The sequence below is a fragment of the Antennarius striatus genome, chromosome 22, assembly GCF_040054535.1.
Source record: "Antennarius striatus isolate MH-2024 chromosome 22, ASM4005453v1, whole genome shotgun sequence".
Classification (NCBI taxonomy): Eukaryota; Metazoa; Chordata; class Actinopteri; order Lophiiformes; family Antennariidae; genus Antennarius; species Antennarius striatus.
The window spans coordinates 14535810-14555290 of record NC_090797.1 but is presented as its reverse complement, the minus strand read 5'-3'; the positions used below and the strand labels follow the sequence as shown (position 1 = coordinate 14555290).

At 43.6% G+C, this 19481-nt stretch overlaps 1 protein-coding gene across 7 annotated transcripts; it reads right to left on the bottom strand.

Moving 5' to 3' along the window:
• Positions 1-1803: 1803 nt before the first annotated feature.
• On the bottom strand, positions 1804-18353 carry recql (RecQ helicase-like). 7 transcript variants are annotated; one of them, XR_011034228.1, is made up of 17 exons: positions 17967-18339; positions 16620-16838; positions 16371-16550; positions 16187-16293; positions 13952-14150; positions 11734-11900; positions 11571-11652; positions 11342-11490; positions 11021-11138; positions 10793-10931; positions 8990-9081; positions 8679-8895; positions 7455-7584; positions 5964-6091; positions 5531-5652; positions 5381-5441; positions 1804-5275 (listed from the first exon to the last, which is right to left on the bottom strand). XR_011034228.1 is itself a non-coding variant. In XM_068307439.1 (16 exons), the coding sequence occupies exons 2-15, from the start codon at positions 17980-17982 to the stop codon at positions 5987-5989; spliced, it is 1920 nt and encodes a 639-aa protein (XP_068163540.1). In that variant the 5' UTR covers positions 17983-18135; positions 18230-18353; the 3' UTR covers positions 1804-5275; positions 5964-5986. The 7 variants fall into 7 exon arrangements, 5 of the variants coding, with proteins under 5 accessions (XP_068163540.1, XP_068163539.1, XP_068163542.1 ...); XR_011034227.1 differs by having other exon boundaries at positions 5381-5652; XM_068307439.1 differs by lacking the exons at positions 5381-5441; positions 5531-5652 and having other exon boundaries at positions 17967-18135; positions 18230-18353.
• Between the last annotated feature and the right edge of the window lie 1128 nt (positions 18354-19481).

Here is a 19481-nt window from a genome sequence, read left to right as displayed (position 1 = left end):
ATTGTTTCTTATGGCTGCCAAGCTAAGTTGGGCGCCAGTGACGTATGACGCCCACGTGACCACTGAATGCGGAAGCTGCTGTGGCGCACATTTTAAGCTTTTCTGACCAACAAGATGATGCTACACATATAACATTTCTCTTTTCTTCTATTTTTCATAATGATGAACTACATATAAGTCACTTAAAATTCACTTTACTGTCCCTTTAACCTGTCCTTATCATCATTGTATTTCTTTTCCACCTGACTGGTCAAGGCAGATGGCCGGCCACCAGAGTCTGTGTCCTGCCCGGAGTTTCTTCCTCGATGTGGGAATTTTCCCGACTCCCGCTCTGGAGGGTTCTGTTGTTGTTTTTTTCTGTTAAAGTGCTTTGAAATGTCTATTGACGTGATTAAGTCCTTTATAAATAAAACTTGATTGATTGATTGATTGAGAAAGAGGAGCACGTCACAGCCACTGTGCATTCTGGGAGAAGATGTGGAGGAGGGGGAGGACTACAAGTACCTGGGCGTTAGGATCAGTAGTAGACTGGTTTGGAAATCCAACACAGGAAGGCGATGAGCAGACTCTACTTCCTGAGAAGCTGTGATCCTTCAGCAGCAAGATGTTGGACCAGTTTCTTGTGGCCAGCGTTCTATGGATGTTCTAAGATGGCACCAGTGCATCGGGCAAATCGTCAGCTGCTCAAACTGTTGTGTGTGTCTCTGTTATTTCTCTCAGTTTATACATATACTGTTAACACTCTACTGGTGTGTGATCGTCAGACCCTGCTAGAGCTGAGAATAGATGTTAATATAATCTCGTTAGATCCAGCTATTAACCCTAGGATGCACTTGAGGGGGCAGGCATGACCCCATTGGTTGCTTTTCTTCAGCAGCTTCAAAATAAAAGCTTGTAATATAGTAATATTCCAGGTAGTCCTCATAAAATATGTCTCTGACATGAGGCCATTTTCATTTTTACAATGTAATGAATTATTTTCAAAAAATTAGTTTTTGTATCACTAACCCACTCCTCCACGAGCGGGGTCACATATGACCCAGAATAGGTTTATTAGCCCCACAAACGTAATAACTCCCAGAAATGTAATAATCCCACAAACATATTAAAAAATGCAGCTTTAAATGTAATAATCCTACAAATATTATCTTTACTACAAATGTCGCTTACCACAAACGTAATAATTATTACGTTTGCGCGAATTTATTACATTTGTGGGATGGTAAGAAGCTTCAGCTTCTGAAATTGTAATAACTTCCCACAAATGTAATCAAATTAGTAAGTCATGTATGCATGAATATTCATTCATCCTTCGTTTCTTGTTTCTTACTATTTATTGTCAACCTTTGGATACCTGCCTCTATAGAATGATCAAATGTTCCAGCTACACATGGTAGTAATTCCAGATTAAATGGTGTTTGATTACAAATACATGTGGAACAAAAACACAGAATTACCTATATACAATATAAGTGCTTTGAAATGTCTGATTAAGCCCGAAGTGTTGAGGCCCTTTATAAATAAAAGTTGATCAATTGATTGATATAATTAACTATAGCAACTCTATAACAAGCTTCAGTATGAACTTGATATCACTTATTCTAATTAAGTACTGCAAATAAAATATCTGGATAAAATTATAATTGTGATTGAAGTATTTATTTTGAATAGGAATATGAATGATATCAGCTCGAAGAGTTAGAACACAGGTGCTGATAACACTGAAGTATAAATGTACTGAAAAAATTGACATACTCATAAACGCACAGCAGGAACATATTTTTATTAATAACATGTCCAATATTCAGACACAGCTGTCTTGCTGAGGGAACAATTATGTATTCAGAACATATACTTCTTTTAATCTGACACACAAAGAACATTTCTGAACCTTCTCAATTCAAAGCTCCTGAGCTTGTAAACAAACTAGCCAACATTTGTTTTATCTTTCAACAACTTTGTACAACATGTTGCCTCCATCTAACTCTGTCTTCTGCATCCTCCTTTCTCACACCAACTACCTTCATGTCCTCTTTCACTACATCCATAAACCTCCTCTTTGGTCTTCCTCTAGGCCTCCTGCCTGGCAGTTCAGAACTCAGCATCCTTCTACCAATATATTCACTATCTCTCCTCTGGACATGTCCAAACCATCTCAGTCTGGCCTCTCTGACTTTATCTCCAGAACCTCTAACATGTGCTGTCCCTCTGATGTACTCATTCCTGATCCTATCCATCCTGGTCACTCCCAGAGAGAACCTCAGCATCTTCATCTCTGCTACCTCCAGCTCTGTCTCCTGTCTTTTCCTCAGTGACACTGTCTCTAGACCAAACAACATCGCTGGTCTCACCACAGTTTTGTACACCTTTCCTTTCATTTTAGCTGAAACTCTTCTATCACACATCACACCTGACACTTTCCTCCACCCGTTCCATCCTGCCTGGACACGCTTCTTCACCTCTTTTCCACACTCTCCATTGCTCTGGACTGTTGAGCCTAAGTACTTAAAATCCTCCACCTTGTTGATCTCTTCTCCCTGTAGCCTCACTCTTCCACTTGGGTCCCTCTCATTCACACACATGTACTCTGTCTTACTGCGGCTAACCTTCATTCCTCTCCTTTCCAGGACAAACCTCCACCTCTCTAGCTTCTCCTCCACCTGTTCCCTGCTCTCACTGCAGATCACAATGTCATCTGCAAACATCATAGTCCATGGAGATTCCTGTCTAACCTCGTCTGTCAGCCTGTCCATCACCATAGCAACAAGAAGGGGCTCAGAGCTGATCCCTGATGCAGTCCCACCTCCACCTTGAACTCCTCTGTCACACCTACACACACCTCACCACTGTCTTACAGTCCTCATACATGTCCTGCACCGCTCTAACATACTTCTCTGCCACTCCAGACTTCCTCATACAATACCACAGTTCCTCTCTGGGCACCCTGTCATCAGCTTTCTCCAGATCTACAAAAACACAATGCAGCTCCCTCTGGCCTTCTCTGTACTTCTCTATCAACATCCTCAAAGCAAATACTGCATCTGTAGTATTCTTTTTGGCAAGAGAACATACTGCTACTCACAAATGCTCACTTCTGTCCTTACTCTCGCATCCACTACTCTTTCACATAACTTCATTGTATGCCTCATCAGCTTTATTCCTCTGTAGTTGCCACAACTCTGCACATCTCCCTTGGTCTTAAAAATAGGCACCAGCACACTTCTCCTCCATTCCTCAGGCATCTTCTCACTATCTAAGATGCTGTTGAACCCAGTCAGAAACTCTACTGCCACCTCTCCTAGACACTTCCAAACCTCCACAGGTACAGTATATCATCAGGACCGACCTCCTTTCCACTCTTCATCCTCTTCAATGCCCTCCTCACTTTGTCCTGACTGATCTTTGTTGCATCCTGGTCCACAACAGTCACGTCTTCTAGTCTCTCTCATATTCTTCGTTCATCAACTCTTCAACGTACAGTATTTTCAGCACTATAAGGCGCACCTAAATGCCTATAATTTTCACATAATCTCGTAGTGCGCTTTATAATCCGATGCGCCTTGTATATGGATTAATATTAATATTGGTTAAAAACAAGATCGCCGAAAAAAAGCCGGCAGTCACGCCACACTACCCCACCAGGGGCACCCTCACAAGGCACTCAGGTATCACCCAAAAAGTATCTTACACCCTGTTTCCATTTCCAACCTCCTGTCTCTGTGAAGTGGGATTTTCTGCAGTGACCGTAAAGAAAACCAAACTGGAGTAGACCGGACGTCCAGAACACACTTCAAGTGTCATTGTCTCCCGTTACCCTTAGATCAGAGCTCCACAACCACTAATTCTTATTATTGTAATTATTATTATCTGATTGACTTGTTCACCGTTTAATTGGAAATGATCCGTATTTCTCCTACGTTGAATGCACTGATAGTAAGTCGCTATATTTAAAAATAAACCTCAACAGTGCAGTAACTTCCATCGAGTTTTTAATATGATTATTTCTTACAATTAGTTCATTTACAGAGATGTTGAATATAAATTTATGAAAAAAAGGTATTTTTTTGTCTGTTGATGTCTGCATTTCACATAAAACCATTGCTGATGATTTATTATTAGACTACAGCTGTCCTGGTGTCATTAACGATTATCGAGCAAATGAAGACCGGTCCGTGAAAAGAATTTGAATTAATAATATGAAACCTCGCAAAAAAGATTGGGGGACCGTTGGTGAGGAAGATTTTCCTTCAGCAAGAGCATGAGTATTGACGGATTTTACTCGCATCATGCTCGTACTCGTCAAAAATGCTTTATCCGTACTGGATACTCGTCTGAAATGAGTATCAACCTAAATGGACACATCAGCTGAGACCGCATCTCGTGCTTTCCCACGTGTTGGCGGATGGATATAACATCAGTTGAGACCAGATCTTGTTCTTAAAATTCTTAGACCAAGGAGCATTGCTCTGTTCTGCAGTTATAAAGCAGATTATCTGCTGGTGGCTGTGAGCGATGTCAGACTGATCTATAGCGGTTAGACATGTTGCTGTGACTGAAGGTAACTCAGCCAGCTGTGATGAATAAACAGACAAAACCAGGAAATCTTCACAGAAGCAGGGAATAAACATGAATTTATTGCTTTCTCAATAATTCCACTGCTCTTACGTGAAGTTCTCTCACTTCCATTCAGTGCAAAACATCAAGCACACCAAAACATCTTAAATGGTTCTCTATTCAGGATTTTTTTTTAAATATAAGCTCACATCATTATATCAAACTTCAAAACTTCACAACACGATCGTGAAACCATTCATCTGTTGGCAGCAAAACTGTTGAGGTATAAAAGTAAAGTAAAGAACATTTAAAGACACTGAAGGGAAATGGAGACAGCAGCCAGTAGTGACTAACAAACGTGATGTGATGGTAAAGTCTGCCTGAAGCTCTGTGATACCAATGTGGAACCATGTCTGAGTTTCCCGTCTGAGCAGCAGGAAGAGGATCCTTGAAGACTCTTGTCTTGACAGACTGCCCCAGGTATTCATGGGACTTGTAGTTTTTCCCAGTGGTTTTTCCTTCAGCTGCTCTGTTTGGACTGGCTGACTGGTTTCACATCATCCTGCACATGTTTGTCTGTTTTTGCTGTGGAGGACAGCTGTTGTTGGTGGAGGGGCGGGGGCGGGGTCAGTCATCACATTCATCTCCTCATCAATGGCCTTAACTTCAGACGTGGCCTACAATCGTGAAAAGTCCTGCGAGTGAACAGCAGTCGATCGTCCTATTTGCACAAGTCAAACACCACGTCTGTCACTCATCATGATGCTCACTTTCTTATTGTCAAATTAAAATAATCTACAACTAAAATAGAAAGCATCCGTAATACCTCCTTCAATCTGACCGCCTTTCCCATCGGTGACAATAAAATGACTGCATTAGCAGAGCCGCTGTTAAAAAAAGTGTTTGGCCTTTGTCAACAGAGTCAAAGGCTTGGGTGACATTCAGCTGAAATGCTGCTGTTGAACTTGTGACAAACCTTCAGTCTCTAATCCATCCACGTTCAGTGTTTGAAGCAGGACCAGCTGTCCAAACTAACTTTCAATTTCAGCGTACAATTTCATCATTAGCAGTAAAAGCTGCTTCTTCTAGTTGCAATACCTGTAATCAATAACTTATTCACCTGTGGACATTTCACCAGGGTCTGTTTATTTGACAAAAACTGGTGGATGAAATACCATAAAATGCAGATCACTTTGTTATTTTCTTTCTCACAGACTAATGCTTGGGTTTATAAAATAAAAGTCTGGCACATTTATCATTTAGGAAAGTGTATTCTACTGTTGTGTGAAATTGTGACACAGATACAAATAAAGCTCTACCCAAATTATGGCTACAGGACAATTAGCTTGATTCTAGGAAAGTCTTGCCTGGAAGTGTGAACAGTGTGAATAGTGAATGATGGACGTTACCTCGTCTCTTGAAGAGGGAGGGTTTACAGAAGGTTTGTCTTGACTTTCTTGGACACAGGGGATTCTTCAGCACTTTGTAATGATCTCTTCCTATCCTTGGCTTTGCATTGGTCCTTCACACCTTTTACCTTCAGGTAATTAAAGGAGTCCTTATGTTAGAGGACTCAGGGCCCTACATGAGGTTGCTTTATGAGGCAGGACAGACACTCATGAAATAAATGACAAAATCTTACAGAAATCATCACACCAGCCAAGAGGTCTCTGTATTCAGAGCTCATCTCCTTTCAGGTCCTTGATCTGTCTTTCAAGATTTACATGGAACATTTTAGGACACCAGCTTCTGGTTTTCCAGCCAGTCCTTTAAGGATCTGTGTACTACCAGCAGGTAATCAGTTATGATGCTGTAACACTGTAAAAAGTTGACGACTAGTGGCGACTACGGGTAATGCAGTCACCACTAGTCTAAAGTAGAATTTATCCAATTCAATGCCAGTAAACTGAATAATAATATTAATACAATTGAATAATACAGTTGAATACTAAAAAACTGAATATTATTAATAATAATAATAAAAGAATAATAAAATTACAATTTAAATTAAATTAAATAGTAATTTAATAATCATTTAATAATAATTAAATATTACTATTTAGAATAAATTATTGAATACTAAAATTACTATTTAAGACACTGTGCGTAACAAACAGGTGTGTGATCAAGAGTTTCATAACCCTTTCTTGTACTGAAAAATCTCCCCACCTACAGTATACAGTATATTTGAATAAGCTCACTTGAAAACTGCACACTGTCACGCTTTTTAACTCCGCCCACTACCTGTCAATCAAGTCCCCAACCAAACACAGTGCCCAACCAATTTTTTGAAAACGCCGGATCTGCATTGTCGTATGGACGCTGTAACATACATTTTTCCTATGTGGGGGGGCGTTTCCCTGCGACAAAACCGCTGTGACGTCAGTGTGTGTGTGACCTGTGTCTACATGTACACACAGAATGGAGTTAAAACCGTCTGTTTTCTGACATATAACAGCTCCACGTCAAAGACGTGTTGATAAACAGTTGGATATTTGTTCTTCTGTTTCTTTCTTTATGAGTCATAAAGTGAGCAGCGTGACTTTCCACACGTCCTGCTCCCGTTCTCTGTTGTTCTGCTTATAAACGTTTTGATCATCGCACTTATCTGGCTACGTGTGGACATGACCTGATTAGGGTAGTGGTTCGATTGGTGCCGCGAGTTTTGACAGCGATATAAGGCGGGTGTATTCTAAAGCAGGGCAAGTATTGTCAAAAAAATCAAATAAAGATGACCTAATACCTGCCACAGTGGACAAAAATCTCTATGAAACAAAAGGCACTACACATTCTCAGTAACTGGTTTTGATGAGTAGAGGAACAGAACCATTCCTTTTGTATTCCTATTCCATTCACCACAGGGGTAACACATCTATTGGTCCAACAGCGTTAACACTCACCACAGCAGAGTGGCCCTCTGCGGCCCTCATCTTCATGCTGAGTGTGTGACTTTGGTTCTTCAGCAGAGGAGCTTTGCGGCCCAGCTTCACATAGAAGTACGTCGTGTATGGAGTGAAGCTGAAGTCCTCTCTGAGGCCATAGACAGAAGCCATTAGTTACTGTCCTGACACCTTCAACAGGATGGACCTGGACCTATCAGTGAGAACGGATCCCACAAACACAACATCCACCTCACGGTACACAGAACATGAGAGCCCCAACATGTCAAAGGGAACCGTACCGTGACGACCGTCTGCCTCTTATTGTGTAGGGCTAGGGTTTGGGTAAAGGGTGAGGGTCAGGGGCTAGGGTTAGGGGTTAAGTGCTAGGGTTTGGTGTTAAGGGGTTAGGGTTAGGGGTTATTAGTTAGGATTAGGGGCTAGGGTTAGGGGTTAGGGGCTAGGGTTAGGGGTTAGGGGCTAGGGGTAGGAGTTAAGAGCTAGGGTTAGGGGTTAAGGGGTTAGGGGCTAGGGTTACGAGTTAAGGGTTTGGGGTTAAGAGTTAGGATTAGGGGCTTGGATTAGGGGTTAAGGGCTAGGGTTAGGGGTTAAGGGGTTAGGGGCTAGGGGTAGGAGTTCAGGGTTTGGGGTTAAGAGTTAGGATTGGGGGCTAGGGTTAGGGGATAGGGTTAGGGGTTAAGGGATTAGGGGCTAGGGTTAGGAGTTAAGGGTTTGGGGTTAAGAGTTAGGATTAGGGGCTAGGGTTAGGGGTTAAGGGGTTAGGGGTTAAGGGGTTAGGGGCTAGGGTTAGGGGTTAAGGGATTAGGGGCTAGGGTTAGGAGTTAAGGGTTTGGGGTTAAGAGATTAGGATTAGGGGCTAAGGTTAGGGGTTAAGGGGTTAGGGGCTAAGGTTAAGGGTTAAGGGGTTAGGGGCTAGGGTTAGGTGTTTGGGGTTAAGAGTTAGGATTAGGGGCTAGGGTCAGGGGTTAAGAAGGTATTTGGATAAACGGACACAAGAACGAATGAACACACGAACACTGACAATTACATTACATCACCGCTTTGATGTAATTACTATCATTATAAACTAATGACATTGTTTTTATAGGTTGGTTGATTACGAGGACAGAATAAAAAACACCAAATCACGCTAGAACAATTTAATCTATGAAAAGCAGACAAGTAATCTCAAACAATCAATAGACTAAGAATGGTACTGGCTGTCCAGTGAACAGCAGAGTGAACCTGATATAGTCGAGCAGCAGCAGCTGAACAATCACACGTTCAACCTGCAGCCGAGACAGCGTGGTGCTTTGGATCATCTTCCTCCGCTTGGCCGGGCCTTTCCCCATCCAGGCTTCAACCAGCTTCAGAGGCGTAAGCTTTTCGTCCACGGAGGCTGCCAGTTCCACAATCTGCACCACCTGCTTGGCATGCTGGGTAATGTCTACTGTGGTGGAGACTGGAGGGATAGAGGACAGATCACGGTTCAGACCACACTGAAAGATTCCAACATCTGTGAAGAACATTTGAATCACACGCTAAAGAGGACACACCTTCTGCATGGCGGCAAGTGTCACACATCTGGTTACACCCCTCATTGTCCCACACCTCATCAAAATGAAGAGCGATGAGAGAACGCCGACACCTTCACAGCAACACGGGACAAAAGACACATTCAGTCATACTGAAGACGCAGAACGACATCAGTCAAGAAGCTCATGGAGTTACTTCTGAAGAGGCTTCTGGTGGAACGCTGGACTCAAAAGATCTAAGACCCCCCAGGACTGAGAGGAATCAGCTGCTCTGGCAGTGAAGGTCCTCCTACAGGGTAGTAGTTCTAATGTGGGGCTATGACTCTGTCTTCCCGTGCGATTAGTGCACTTATATAACATATTACACATGTCATGAAGATTTGTCTTTTTCATTTCAAGTGGGAAAAATCAGTTATATGAAAAGTAAACAAATGAAAATTGCTGTTGCAATTTAATTCTTCTAATGCACCATGTAACTCACTATGATCAGAGGTTTTGAACAAGTGTGATACTAGTGTGTAGGCACGCACATCTGATGTTGCTCAGATTAACGTCTCTGAATTAGAAGGTCCACCAACTCTCTAGAAACCCCACATTGTTTCTGGGGGGCTCTGCCCACTCGCCCATCTGTTTTATCCTCCAATTCCAAACTGAAGAAAATTATATTTTACTTGTTCAACCAATGAAATAATAGTGCAAGCAAACCTTGGTTTTCGAACGCTTTGGACATTGAACAAATCAGAATTCGACCAAAAAATTTGGAATTTTTTTTGTCTTGGAAGTCGAACAAAATTTGGAAGTCGAACGCAAAACAAACGCAGTAACATCCACCATCCTTCTCTCCCTCTCAATCAATCAACTTTTATTTATATAGTGCTTAATCACATCTGAAGACATTTCAAAGCGCTTTACAGATAGAAAACAAACAATGCCCTCCAGAGCAACCATAAGCAACAGTAGCGGGGAAAAACTCCCTCATAAAGGAAGAAACTCCGGGCAGGACCCAGGCAACATTCAACATTCACATACACCAACTTCTCACCACCACAAAGGTAAAAATTCTTATCTTTATTGTTCTTATGCTTTAACTCTAATGTGCTTTTTATTTTAGTTTACTGTATTCAATAATTTTTCACTTAATTTGCATTCCATTGCCTATGATACAAGTTACGGTACCATAAACTTCTGTCCAAAAGACGACGGTACCTTAGGCTAACCTGATTACGTTGATGTTTTTTTTTTCTTTCTTTCTGTATCGATACCAGACTTGCTCATCTGGAATCTGCGTGGTGAATGATAAGCGGAACGAAATAAGATTTTCTCTTCTTTATTGAACCGGAGCCCGCTACGCTCACCTGAACATACAATTGAACACTGGCACATCACGCATGTTGCACTCAACCGAACAAGAGCATTATACTTACATGCAACCACTTCCGGGTACAACAGGAAGTCCCAAAATAAGAGCGACACATGTTTGCTTCTTTCTTTTACATTTCTTTGATATTTTTCATTACTATACAATTTTGTTATATAAATGACATGCAGTAACAATATAGTACAAGGATACAGCGGCAGAAAATGGATGGATATTATGTTAAAAAAGATAGTTTTCTAGCGTCTTGGAACGGATTAAGACCATTTACTTTATTTGTAATGGGAAAAATGTATTTGGAATTCAAACAAATCGGTGTTCGAACAGCCTTCAGGAAGGAATTGTGGTCGGAAACCGAGGTTTGCCAGTACACTGCTGGCACGATCTGTCAACTGGGAAGATCCCAATATGTGGCCTGCTATACACTGATCCTAGTTTGTGTGCGCTACCTGTCAACACTCTGACAGTAGTCCACCATCTGCCTCAGCTTCTGCTGACCAACGTTCTCCATCACCACCATGGTGCTGATCCTGAAGATATCAGGGAAGCCGAAGTAGACGATGCAGTCTGCAGGTTGGTCGTCCCGGCCTGGAGCCACACACACACACAAACACACACAGTGGTTTTAATGCAGGTTGAGCTCATGCATCCGCCCCACCGTTACCAGACGGCTCTACCTGCACGTCCACTCTCCTGGTAGTAGTTCTCTATGGATTTGCTGATGGTGTGGTGGACGACGAACCTGACGTCAGGTTTGTCGATGCCCATGCCAAACGCCACGGTGGCTACGACTACCTGGGACGAGAGGGTCACATGGTTTAACGCTTCATCACACAAGATTTAGAACGCTATAACAACACTATAACAACATCATAATACGTGTACGTTGAACTGAACAGTTTGGCAGAAGAATAAGAACCCCCCCACCCTCTAATAAGTGGACCACTCTTCCTGCCGTGTTCTAGCCACTCACCATACCATTGCCCATTCCCCCTAACCTGGATTTTGTTCGAGCTCCATTTACGGTGAATGCATGACTTCTGCTCAGGGTCCATGTTGGCGTGGTAGGGGTAGGCCACGATGCCTCTCTGCTTCAGTCCAGATGCCATGGACTCAGCGTCCTTCTGAGAGAACACGTACACGATCCCTGTGGATCTCTGGAGTTAGTCTGGATTCAGCACGTTTGTGTTATTCTTTTTCTGGACGATGGTTTTTCTGTTGCCTTACCTGACTGGCCCTTGTATCTGGCGTGAATCAAAGACGTGATGTCATCTGTTGACGCTTCTTTGTCTGAATCTTTCATACGAACCTGACAATCAAGCAGACACAACATGCATGTGAGCCATGATCTGGGCCCCATATGTGTGAATGTGTGAATCATGGTTCCCACCTCGTAGTAGAGGTTCTTCCGGTTGAACGATGATGTCAGAGTGATCGGCTGCTTCACACACAGGATCTTCTCACAGTCCTTCAGCACGGAGGAGGTTGCTGTGGCTGTCAGCCCAAGTAGGGGGACTCCAGGGAACTGCCTCTTCAAGATGCCCAGCATCTTATAATCTACACCGCGATGGACATGAACACACACACACACACACACACACTGAAGACTGTAAGATATCCAAAGAGGAAAGCTCTATACAGGTAGTCTAGTCCTCAAGATACAAACATCCGTAGATATGTACACCCGAGCAGCGTCACGTCTGCATACTGTAGCTCTACTTTCTGGATAGGGTTGGGGTTAGAGGTTAAGGGTTACGTTAGCACTGCTGCACTCACACAACTCCAACGCTCATCTCCGCCATCTCGTTCTTGTACGTGTGACCATCTCAGCGTGTCAGACTTGGTACCATATTCAGAACTTTCCTGCAGAGCTCCCCAAGCTCTTTTTCTCCATGAACCGATTCAACGTCAGACGATGTTTTCACGGACTGCCCTTTAAGGTGTGGTGGATACATACAAAAAAATAAAATAACACCACCAGCATGAAAAATGGTTATTTTGCAGCTTTGAAGTCGTTGGTTCTTCTGTCTCCTACTGGTTATTTTGCTCTTCACAAGGAAACTTTCCCAAGACGTTTGTTTCTTGTTGGTTCTGCTTGCTTTGGAGTTTTAGTTTAGCGCTAATGTATTCTTTAGAGGCCAGAGCGGCCCCTTTAAGAAGGTAGTCATGTGACCGAGGCAAGCATCTTGACAAGCGTCAAGTGTGACTGACAGGCAGACCCACGGACTGGTACTGGCTAACTCACAGACCATTACCGACTGACCTACAGACAGGTACCCACTGAACCACGGAACAGTACTGACTGACCCACAGAGCAGAACAGATCGATCTTTAGAATTGAGAGTAGTGTGACAATTTTATTTAGTATTGAGAGTAGTTATGACATTTAAATCCCTTCAGAGGGAGATCACATGAAATTTCAGAATCAATTTTGTTTATAGGTTGAGGACTTGCTGTTGGTAAATTGAGGACTATGTGTTTGTAGGTTGAGGACTCTCTGTTCGTAGGTTGAGGACTACCTATTGGTAGGTTGAGGACTACCTATTGGTAGGTTGAGGACTGCCTACCAAAACCTGTTGGTAGGTTGAGAATTACATAATTTTCTGCACTATAAGGCACATATATTAAACAAAACAACAACAAAAAAACTGTAGCAGCTGTAGTTACGCTATACGTCCACTAGATGGTGCATTCATGACCGTCTGAACAGCCCCAATTGTTATGTCAACGAGGCCATTCTGAGCCTCATCAAGGAAATCTGATCACTTGATCACTTTGCTATCTTAGAAAGAAGTCAACACGCATGGGTTTTTTCCTTAGCAGCTGAGATTTACTGATAAAAGTAGTAGATAGATACTTTATTAATCCCGGAGGAAATTGTATATATCCACTGCTCAGGCATTACATAACGAATACAAAATACAAAATACTGTACAAAATGTACAAAATATGTACAAAATACTGTAGTACAAAATTATCTAAAAACATTGTCAAATTAGATTTTATTTCTATAGCGCCGAATCCAAACAGAAGTCAATGTAGAGCTGATCTAAAGAAGTTTCTCAAGCCTATTTACAGAAAAGCCAACAGAATCTCCAGGAGCAAGCAGTGGAGAGGAAAAGAGCAGAGTAGAGCGGACTATTTCCTGAACTGAAGCTCGAAGTTCCAACGTTCATCTTAGTGATTAATTAAATGCCAGAAAACCGAACTGTTCCCTGTGTGCTCCGCAGGCTGCTACTTGGTCAGAGAGCAGGTCAGTGAGAGCCTGCGCTTTGCCACCACTATCACGGCACTGTGGTGATGCCCCCTGACTGCCATAGTCAGGGGGCGTAGTCCGGCCAGACTACCGGCCAAAGTGCCTTCTGAGGGCGCCCCCTGGTGGCATAGTGTGGCATGACTGCCGGCCAGACTGATGGCTTTTTTTCAGCGATCTTGTTTTTAACCAATATTAATATTAATCCATATATAAGGTGCATCGGATTATTAGGCACAGTGTAGGTTTATGAGAAAATTATAGGCTTTTAGGTGCGCCTTATAGTGCGGAAAATACTGTACCTGTTCATAGCTTAAGGACTACCTGTACTCTACCCCTATCGGGGACCCCTCACCTGGTCTGAAGTCGTGCCCCCACTGGCTGCAGCAGTGCACCTCATCAACAGCCACACGACTCAGCAGGTTAGCGTTGTAGGCTTTCTCCAGACGGGACATAAGCAGCTTGCTCTTGGCGATCTTCTCTGGAGTCACGTAAACCAGTTTGAAGGGGACCTTAGGATCTGTTAGTCCAGCCAGGACTGTCCTGGAGTGCTCCTGTGGAAACAGTCATCCGTCTTGTTTGTAGGGATGTCACAAGGAGGAATTGTGCCATGTGGGGGTTCAGGCTGGATAAACTGTGCATTATGCAATATAGTCCACATTTGTTTTCGCAAATTACTTCAATTATTCTTTATCGCTTATCAGCCTTTTAGAGAAGACTTCGGTCTCTCCCATACAGGACTTGGTCAAGCTTCTTTAAATAGTTCCTGCTCCTTGGGAGAACACTGCATTTGTGCCAGCAGGAGCTCAGTCTACCAAGTCTTGGACTGAGGCCCAGATGTCGCCAGTTCACGACCCGTGTGGGCCAAAACCCCTTTACCAGGTGTCATCATCAGCTACACAGAAACTTCACAAAAGGTTTTTCAACATAGTTGTGAAAACCTGTGGCTGCTTTAAATTATGACACTTTTAAATAAAACTTAGAAAAAGTTTAGCTTACAAATCATGGAGTTATTCTATATAAAGTTAGATATATTTTACTTACATAACATTATATAATATTATAGTAGTGTATATTATATAATTCTAACATGTATCATGATATACTGTATATTGCCTAGTAATACTATATAATATAGTTATATTATTAAGTAATACATATTATAATATTATTATAATAATAACTATATAATATATTTAGATTGGGGTGGCGCAGTGGGTAGCATTGTTGTCACTCAGCAAGGCAGTTCCGGGTTCGAGTCCCGCTCTGCGTGGGTTCTCTCCGGGTTGTACGGCTTCCTCCCACCTCTGAAAACATGCGCTTCAGGTTAACTGGCCGTACAAAATTGCCCGTGGCAGTGAGTGTGTGTGTGCGTGTATGTATGTCTCTGTGTGTCTCTGTGCACTGGCGTCGTGCATGGAGTTTGCCCCGCCTCATGCCCTATGTCAGCCGGGATAGGCTCCAGCTCCCTGTGACCCACAAAGCGTATGAAGCAGTAAGCAGATGAAAAAAAAAAGAATGAATAGTTATATTACGACAGGATATATTCACCTGTTTATCTATCAGAGACGAATAGACGAGTCTTGGTTTGGCCAGGAGTGTAAACTGTGGTGGTGGTGGTGGTGGTGAGGGGTTGATTTTCAGATCTGGGCGTGGAGCCTGAGTTCCAGTGAAAGGAACTTTGAATGCTTCAGCATACCGCGACATTTTGGACAATTCCATGCCCCCTACTTTTTGGGAACAGTTTGGAGCCCCCCCCCCCCCTTCCCACCAGATGGGTCACCAGTCCACAAAGCAGGTCCATGACGACATAATGACAGAGTCTGGGATGATCAACTGGACCAGCCTCACAGAGACCTGAACCCTACTCAATAGAACATCTTTGGGATGAACTAGTGACAGACAGCCAGGTCTAGTCCAACATCAGTGTGACCTCACACATGATGAGGTCACACATGATGAGGTCAAAAGTTCCCATCAACACACCCCTAAACCTTGTGGACAGCCTTCCCAGAAAAGTTTAAGCTGTTCTAGCAAAGGTGGACCGACGTCACGTTGACTCGTGTGAATCAGGAATGGGACGCCACTCAAGTTCATGTGTGGTGACAGCAGGTTTGGAAATATAGACTATCAGAAACATTCTTTGAGGTTACATCTGCCAGATACTGAAAGACTTGGATGAAAAGTTCGGAAATAAATCTTTCTAAAAAATCTGCAGCATATCTTTTCACATTCAACAGTAGCTCTAGTGCTGTAGAATCTGAGCCTCTTGCAGTTTTGTCACTGAGGAGCAGGAGACCAACAGAGACCAACAGCTTGAAAAGAAGAGGAAGAATCCTTTATCCCGAAACCAGAAAATTCTCATTCCACTCACCAATACAGGTTAGACATGCACATATACGTATATGTTGTGTTTGTTCAGGGGCCTGTATACAACACACTAGGGGCCTGTAGGCATGCAATTAAATATATATAGGGGGAGGCAGAGTGAAGGGTTGTGTGAGGGATCGCACCCCAAATGAGCAGCTTGTGTACATTGAGTCGTAAACTACATGCAATTAATAATTAGAATACGGTTGCCAACGGTTACCTTGCCACTAGAAGCATTCAGCATGACAGCTGAAACATTGATGGACTTCAGGAACATGATTTGGTCCTCCATTAAGGACACCAGGGGACAGACGACCAGCGTGAAGCCTGCCGCACCCACAGAGACAGATGTGATGGCATTCAAACAGGAACGGTTCCGAGCAGCCATTTGGGTCCAGACTCACCCGCGGAGCAGACTGCAGGCAGCTGGTAGCAGAGGCTCTTCCCTCTCCCTGTTGCCATCACCACGAACAGATCTTTGCCTGACATCGTCACATTGACAGCCTTCAGCTGCTGCGGTCTAAACGCCGACAGGTGAAACGAGTGTTTCAGGTGTTTTTCCACTTCTTTGGACCAGGGGAAACCTACAGACATCCAGCGGTAAACAGAAACATCCCACTGATGACACACCTGGCCATGTGTGTTCACGGTACCTGTGTCGTCATAGTGCTGAGTGTCTTGCTCCTGTGAGGAAGAGTAGGAAGAAGACGAAGACGAACAGGATGGCTGGACAGAACTGAAGGCCTCATCCAGCACCTGCAGCAGCGCCTCCCTCCGAGTCGTCAGCTCCGTCTGCTTCTGCTGGAGCTCTGCCATCTGCAACCGGACAGCCTCCAGCTCCAGCTCCACAGAGTCCAGCTCCGCCTGCACATCTGAATGGTACACAGCAGGAGACACGGTCAGGTTGCCATGGTTACATAATGTCATCAACTTTTCACGCCTTTGTGAGTAGCAGCATGGTTTGTGAGCAGCAGTATGTTTTCTTGCCAAAAAAAAAGTACTACAGATGCATTATTTGCTTTTGTGGATGTTGATAGAGAAGTATGGAGAAGGCCAGAGGGAACTGCATTGTGTTTTTGTAGATCTGGAGAAAGCTGATGACAGGGTGTCCAGAGAGGAACTGTGGTATTGGTATTTGTGGTGAGACCAGCGATGTTGTTTGGTCTAGAGACAGTGTCCCTGAGGAAAAGACAGGAGACAGAGCTGGAGGTAGCAGAGATGAAGATGCTGAGGTTCTCTCTGGGAGTGACCAGGATGGATAGGATCAGGAATGAGTACATCAGAGGGACAGCACATGTTAGAGGTTCTGGAGATAAAGTCAGAGAGGCCAGACTGAGATGGTTTGGACATGTCCAGAGGAGAGATAGTGAATATATTGGTAGAAGGATGCTGAGTTCTGAACTGCCAGGCAGGAGGCCTAGAGGAAGACCAAAGAGGAGGTTTATGGATGTAGTGAAAGAGGACATGAAGGTAGTTGGTGTGAGAGGAGAGGATGAGAAGACAGGGTTAGATGGAGGACACTGATTGGCTGTGGAGACCCTGAAGGAAAAAGCTCCGAAATGAAAAGAAGATCAACTCTTCACAGGATGGACAAGCTGTCCGTTTCAGAAGCTGGAGGTTCTCCGTGCTCACACAGTGTGATCAGTGTGGACAGCAGGTCGACTGTTCTCAGTCTGAAACTGACTTGTTTTTCACGCAAACAAAAGACAAATGGAATCAAACCGGGGCTTCACAGCTCAGCAGTCTGACCCATACCAGATTTGTCAGGTTGCTGTTCTCAGACAGGACCACCGGAGGTCCCGATCATGTCACCGGCCGTGGGGTTACCGGCCACCGGCCCCAAGCCTCCTGCTTTACTCGGAGCTCCTAAAGGAGTCCATCAAATCTCCGTGCTTTGCGGTGGCGAAAGTGTCACCGCATGAACAGGTGTTCCACCTCTGCAGTTCGGGTTCGGGTTAAACTAACGTGCAGAAAAGGACTTAAACAGAACAAGTTCTCACCATTCAGCGCCTCCATCTAAGCTGCTTCGTTGTTGTCGGATCCACTTCCTCGGTGCTGCTCCAGGGTGTTTCTTCGCCCTGCTCTTCTCCTGTCAGGCTACACACAAGTTTGGAAGCACGCTCCAGCATTGACATATCATACCAACCATGGTTTTTTCCCCTAATGCATCTGAAAAATACAGTTTTATGCTAACTAGGTTTAATTTAAAGCCGGAGAATTCTGGTGCAAAGCAAATATATATGTTCAGCTCAGTGGCGCCTACCGGAGTCGTTCAGGGCAAAAAAAACCCCAAATGAACGTAGGATACATTCAAAACAACAGATTCACTGGAGAAGGCTGCGTTCGTAACGCATGCTTCCGGTAGTTCACTCATTCACGTCATCCCAGACTTTACGGTAGGTCTGTCTCCCACGTGATCCTACCGGTGTTTCTACCGGAAGTACAAGCCGCGACTTTTGACTGCGAGTTTACGCCACTTTCAACAATACATGCCGGCTTTAATTACCTCAAAATTAATGATCGATTTTTAAAAACACAAATAAAAAAATTAAAAGATAATGAAAACAAATTTCCCAGAGTACCCCGTAAAAAAATGTTTGTGGCGGAGAGCTGACCCCTCCTGAGGGGTACATGCTTAGCGGTCCGGCTCTCACCATGTTTTGGTGACTCTGACGACCTGATATTAAGATTCTGACGATCCTGCATGTAAACACTGCTGTTACCAGGTTACTCACACATAATTTGTTGACAATAACAACAGACGCTTAGCTAAGTGACCCCCCCCTCTTTCTTTCTGACAAAGCCCTGTCCAACCTGTGTCCACACACCACCTACACCTCTGAACAAATTCTCCCAATGTTACACATCACAAGGACTGAAATGCTCCCGACTACACCTTGTAAATTAATTTTGTAATTAACACATTAGTGTTGCTGCTAAATGAGGACAAATTAACAGCAAAGCAGATTTTCAATCAGCGTTGAGGACAGAACGCTGGATTTGATCCTCACAGTCCATTTTAAGAGAATGCTGCTACTGCATCAGCACCACGCTGTACATTTTACAGGTTTTTGGCTAAAAACACTCCATCGAAACAAATTATTCCCTCAGTATTTAGATCCAAATTCAGTCTAAAATCAGCATAAAATCACAAGGATCAAAGCGCCTCACTCTGTATTCAGGAACACGTGAACCTCAAACACGCATGTAGATCTGAGGCCACTTCAATGGAGGGTCTGGAATTCAGATGAGCTTCATGCTGAAAGAGAACACACACACACACACATACACACACACACACACACACACACACACACACACACACACACACACACACAGAGAGACAATTTGCAATTAAAAAGATCCTTTTGTGAACTCCCATGTGATCATTCCTTTGAGTGGCTACTTTTGTTCACTCCATCCATCCCATCATATCCCCAGCGGTTTGTCCTCCACGATGAACGTCTCTTGGTTCAGACAGAGCCAGGAGCAGATGAACTACAGATGTGAACACA

Bases quoted from the DNA above. Each gene is read 5' to 3' on its own strand.
- recql (XM_068307439.1), bottom strand. The intron at 14,151-16,186 runs GTAACCGTTGGC...CTGTTTCCACAG, and splicing joins TGAATGCTTCTAGTGGCAAG to GAGCACTCCAGGACAGTCCT. The intron at 11,139-11,341 runs GTTAGGGGGAAT...CTCTCGTCCCAG, and splicing joins GGAGCTCGAACAAAATCCAG to GTAGTCGTAGCCACCGTGGC.